Below are 6,000 nucleotides of genomic sequence, written 5' to 3' on the forward strand. Positions count from 1 at the left end.
TTATAGAAAGAGTTTTTCCAACGTGTGCCCCTAGAGCACACATTAATAACTCATATATGGTAATATTTACAACATATTCAAATGAGATACTCAAGTATATTCTCATTTTTACCATATTTAATGAGAATATATTGTAAATATTACCATATATGAATTATTAATGTGTGCCCATAGGGCACACATTGGAAAAACCCTTATAGAAAATATAGCTTGTGACTTGACGATCTTCTTCATTAATTTTGTCCTAAATCAAGTAAAGTTATCTTACACCAATGGCTAAAAGCCTAAAATCATGCACCATCATCAAAATCCACTGAAATTTAGCGAAAATCAACCTATATATATTCATTTAACCTTCCTCATAATATTACATCCTAAGATTCACATTCCTTATTGCTTTGTTCTCACCCAAAACAATGGCTCTCTCTAACAATTTTTTAGCCATTGTTTTGGTAATTGGGCTTTCAATGGCCAACATTTGTTGTGCTACAAGCCTAACTAGCAAGCTAAAATATATCGTACCACATAACATGGCACGTGCAATAGAGCACTTGCCACCAGTTACATGGAACGATACACTTGCGGCATTTGCTAAAGCATATGCCAGAGAGAGAGCCGTGGATTGTGCACTACAACACTCTGGGTCACCCGTATATGGTGAGAACATAGCAATGAGCACAGGAGATCTTAGCCCGTCCCTAGCCATTAAATTATGGGTCGGAGAAAAACCCGATTATGACTATGAGTTGAATACTTGTACGGAAGGCAAAATGTGTGGACATTACACCCAAGTTATTTGGAAGAATACTAAGAGTATTGGGTGTGCTAGTGCAAGATGCCAAAATGGGGGTACTTTTATCACTTGTAATTATTATCCTCCTGGAAATTATATTGGACAACGCCCTTTTTGAGACATATATATGTATTCCGTTGTCCCAAAATTTTCACATTTGGCTTTATTATTGTAGTTTTCTGTGGCTACAAACCTACAATGTACGAGTAATGAATAAAATTAAAAATTTATCGTTTTATGTTAACCGTAATAATTTTTACATTCTCATTTATTGTTTATTTTACGTAGCTTTTAAAATGTTGATGCAGACTATCTATTGTGAATGTGTTGTTAATTCATGTTATGTAACAGTAGAAAATGATGAACTCTTACCTTGACCCGGCAAGATCATATCTCGTAGTCCTAGATATAAGTATTCATATGTCGACGTTATTTAATAATTTGTCAAACTAAGTAGCAGCTTGTTATATCTGTGGACCTTATTCATTTTTTGTAGCCCAAAAAATGGAGAGTTTGAAGACATCTACCTATTGCTATAAGTTAAGTAGACATGAGATTTGGGGTTTGATTCATTAGTTTTTAATTTTTAGTTGAAAATCACGTTCTTAGTAAAATTTTAATTTCTAAATTTTACAAAGTAAATTTTAAGCGTTATTTTACATATTTAATTTTTGTTTCAAGCTAATGATGCGTAAAATCGAATTCATCACTCAAGGAAGTATAATCGTGTAGGTCAATGAAATACTCTCTTTGTTCCAGTTTGCTTTTTTTTTTTTTTTTTTTTTAAAAAGTATTTTAATCAAAGACAAATAAATGATTGAGACGGAATGAGTATTGTTCCGGGTGTAATTTCGGAGCAGTGTTTTGTGACCACGTAAGCTTGTGGAATGATGTCGTTGCTTGACTCTTCCTTTCAGTTTCTCCTGTAAAGATGAACAAACTGAGGGCTCGGCTTGCTACCGAGCGTACTCACTCCGACGCTTAAGTCAGTAAACTTAAAGAGATAAGTTGTATGTTACTTGGCAAAGTATATTGTAGAGAGATAAGGGAGTTTATACCAGATTATGAGATGTTTAGGTTATATTTCGGATCCTTTTCTCAATGAGAGAAGTGGAGTATTTATAGACTTTCACCTTTTGTCACGTAGTGGCCAAGTGGCCAAGTGGCAGAGCAGGTGGAAAGACTGTTCTACCCTCGGCCGAAGGACCCATGACAGGCCGGCTGGCCTGGTTGACTCCATGCCGAGGGGACTGGATGTGAGTACGCGGATATGCTTCTCGGCCGGCTAGTTGCCGAGACCGAGACCCAAGTGACAGGCCGACAGGCTGCGTCGGTTAGACTGTCTAATACGTTGACTTACTGTCTTTTGTCCTTGACCTTGCTCAATATGTTGACTCGGTCAGCGGGTGCAGAATATGCCCCATCAATTTGCCCCCAGCGTAGTCTATGCCGTGGTATGGACCTTCGATGAGTGTTGAGCGTATTCTGCGCAAGTTTGAACTTCTTCTCCGGCTTCTTCTTCCTCGGCTTGGTTCTGTTCAGGCCGTACCGTATCCCCCCTCCACATGGATGTGTAATGGACATCAAATATGGAAAAGGAAATGGCGCTGGCCGAGACCAAGGTTGAGAGTGCCGTGTGCTTTTGATTGCCCCCGGCCGGTGCTGCCAAGCTTGGTTGATCAGCTGGCCGTTGGCAAGTAGATACCAGGAAGCGTGTCAAAGAAGAGTGGTTACTGTGTGTCGATTGACATTCCGTGGCTGCATGCTTGACACGTGGCTTGGCATTGATTGGTGGACGTTTCATGGGCTTTGCCCTGATTGGTCCGCTTCATGGGCTTTGCTCTATAAATAGAGCAGTGTGCCCCTCAATTTTCCGCACAAATTTCATTTTCTCAAAAAATTTCTTCTCTCTAGTTTTTTTTTTTCGAAGAAACTTCTCTCTAGTATTCAAAGCGTTACTCGGCGTAACACTTTCTTCCAAGGTAAACAAACAAATTTTTTCCAACTCTTTTATTTGTTAAGTAATTGTTGTTACCATGTCTTCTGCTGACGCTCAACCCAGTACCTCTGCGCCGGGGGGCGAACCGTCGCATCCTTATGAAGAGGAGCCACTGGTTGTCACCCCGATAGGGTTTGGGGGTCCTAAGTCGCCTTCTCCTGAGATTGATCCAAAATTTTTGGAGGGTTTTGAGGATGACGATGATGAGGCGACCCCTTCTGTTGTAAAGAGGCCGCACTTCTCGTGGCACGGCGACGCCTGTTCGATCAATCCTGATCGTGCTTGGACGAATAAGTTCGCTAGTTGTTCCGGTCCTGATCTTTTTGAAGACCATTACTCCTTCGGCAGGGGGTATAAAATTGTTATCCCTGAGGATGGTCAGGCCGTCTGTTGCCCTCCCCTGGGTTGTATCGGCGTGTACATCAGACACCTGGAGTATGGGCTCCGGTTTCCTCTGAATGAACACGTTGCTGCTATAATTAAAGCCATGAATGTCGCCGTGGCCCAACTGCATCCGTTGGCCATCAGGACGATTGTTGGCTTTGTATGGTTATGTCTTTTTAAAGGGGAGGCCCCAACGGTGAACCTCTTCCGTCGGCTCCACCATCTTCGGCAGACTACCCTAGGTGGCACGGGGTGGTACAGCATACAGATCGAGGCGGGTTATGTCACCGTTTCCAAGTTGACATCTTGCAAGGACTGGAAGGGGCGGTGGGTATACGTCGAGGTTCCGGAGGACTATCCGCCGCCTGCCCTCCTTTCGAGCCGCGTCAATTTGCGGTGTGAGAATCAAGGGGAGCATGACAAATATGTCTCCCGGAATAAGCTTAAGATGGACGCCAGCAGGGTCTATCTTAATGAGGACGAAGAGCGGGCAATGGGGCTGTTTGAGGCTGAGAAGGATGGCACGCCGAAGGGATGGATGCCCCCGACACAGATCGTTCTTCAGGATGAGCTGCTTTGCCACGTCGGCCTCATACCGGCCCTCAGCCAGGGGTGAGTGGGGTCGGTATGAGGCCCATCTTTGCTTTTTTATGTTTCTGTTTTTGAACCTTGGTTTATTTCTTTTGCTTAACTCCTGCTTCGTTTCTTTTGCAGACCGATTTGGCCCGGAACTGCCTGTCTCCGTCCTCAAGAGGTTGGGACTTGACGAGAACGGGAGAGTTGTTGAGCTGCATCCTAAGGCCGCGCCACGTGATCGCAGACCGGCCCCTCACGAACTTATGGAGCAGCAGTTGAAGGCACTGGATGTGACGGTGGCTCAAGCGCAGATTGCTGGTAATGTGCCGCGCCGGAGACCAAAGACAACGTCTACGGCGGCAACGACGTCAACTCCAGCTCAAACTTCAATCCCCGTAATCCAAAAGGAGCAGGTGGTCGTTGATGTTGAAGAGGAGGTCACCGTTGTGGAGGCTCCTCCTTCTTCGAATAAGAGAAAAGAGGCAATGCCTGCCGCCGCCTTTATTCATAGAGGCCCGGAAAGAAAAGGGGCCATTGGCCCTCTCGTCTAAGAAGGCCAGGACCGGTACGGATCTAACCCAGGGCTCGGATTTAGCGGGCTCTTTAGGCATTCCTGATGACAGGCTCTCTGATATGTTAATGAATGTTGACATGGATGCTTTGTCTGAATTTTTTGTAGATCAACTGCCGCCGGCTGTGGCTCTTACTGAACGGCAGTTGGGGAAGAAGCCTGTGCAGACGGGCGATAAAAATGTCACTGTCGAAGCCTCACCCCAGAAGGTTTCCCCCGCTCAGCTTGCGGCGGAAGGCACAAGGTTGTCCAAGAGGCTGGCGAAGTGGACTGAACTAGCCGGCGCTCACATTATGGAGCAAGAAAAGCTCATGGCTTAGGCAGCTCCTGCGCTCGAACGGCTTAGGCTTGAGCTTGCTGCTTCTAAGAAGGAGGCCGAGAAGGCTAAGAAGGACTTCGTCGCCACCATGGAGAACTTCCTCACTCAAATAAAGCTTAAGGAGGAAGGCGAGAAGCGGGTCCCGGCCGAGAGAGCCAAGGTTGAGGCCGCGTTGGGATGCCGCTAAGTCTGCGGGAGGAGAAAGAGAAGCTTCGGGCGGTTATGATGCTATGGTTGAGCGAGAGGGAAAAATGGAAGTCCCTGCATCTGACCGAGGAGAAGGAGCACAGAACACAAAGGCTATCCTTGCTCGGAGGGAGAAGGACATTGAGACGCTCCAAAACCGTCATCATCCCGACATGTGTGCCCGATCACGGGACCAGTGAAGATGCTACCAGGGATGTAATTAAAGAGCTCTTTCCCGAAGGCTCCTTCCCGTGGCAAGATTTTGACCGCTTCTTGATGAGAAGGCGGCCTGCGGAGGCAAAGGTCGCGGAGAAGGCAAAGGCGGCGAAGGCCGCCGAGGAGGCCGAGGCCAAGGCGGCCCATCTTTGAAAAGGTGAAGGCGGCCAGGGGAGGAAGCCGAGAGGGCAAAGGCAGTGTGAAGCCGCCAAGTCGGCTTCTGGGTCGCCCACTGATGGTGATGCTGCTAGTGCTACCGGTGGCGAGCAGAAACAAGTATAGGGAGACGGGCGGTCGTCACCAGATTCACCCGACCCTTCAGACAGCTTCAGCTGTTCGGGGGCCAACTATTGAGCCTTTCCTCCCTGCCATCCTTTTGGCGCTTCAAGTCTTATGTCTGTAACCTTTTGTTGTACTTTTTTGTTTTTGTTAAACTTTTGGTAGGTTGTGTTTAGGCTATCCCTATGGGGATGGCCGTCGACTTTGTTTTGCCTCATCCTGTAAACATTTTTAATAAAATTTGTTTATTTTGCCTCCATTAAGTTGTCTTCTTACGTTTCAACATATTGAGTGCTTTTTCGTTTTTACTTCCGGCTTGGCCGAGGCAGTTAGAAGGCGCATCTCAATTGTACTTAAACGTTTTTCAACATGTTGGCATGTCGGTCGCTTCCTCCACCACCCCCGGTCTTAGCCGAGGCGGTCAGATTTGCGCTTCCCAACCGCCGTTGTGAACATGTTAGCGTATCGGTCGTTGTGTCCCCGTCGCCCCCGGCTTTGGCCGAGGTAAAACGAGGTTACGGCTCGACAGCGTTCGTATCTGTAGACATATTGATCGCTTCCTCTGCCGGGCCTTTGGTTGGCCGAGGCGGCTAGATTTGCGTCTCAACTGTACTTATACGTTCCTATTAGCGTATCGATCGTTGTGTCCCCGTCACTCCCGGCTTTGGCCGAGGCAA

The 6,000-nt window shown here is 46.6% G+C and overlaps 1 protein-coding gene across 1 annotated transcript; it reads left to right on the forward strand.

Moving 5' to 3' along the window:
* Positions 1-355: 355 nt before the first annotated feature.
* LOC141613447 (pathogenesis-related protein PR-1 type-like) lies at positions 356-1,029 on the forward strand. The gene has a single exon (XM_074432181.1). It carries the CDS (start codon positions 417-419, stop codon positions 909-911), a length of 495 nt encoding a protein of 164 aa, XP_074288282.1. The 5' UTR covers positions 356-416; the 3' UTR covers positions 912-1,029.
* Positions 1,030-6,000: the final 4,971 nt, after the last annotated feature.

Source organism: Silene latifolia, chromosome 11, assembly GCF_048544455.1.
Source record: "Silene latifolia isolate original U9 population chromosome 11, ASM4854445v1, whole genome shotgun sequence".
Lineage (NCBI taxonomy): Eukaryota > Viridiplantae > Streptophyta > Magnoliopsida > Caryophyllales > Caryophyllaceae > Silene > Silene latifolia.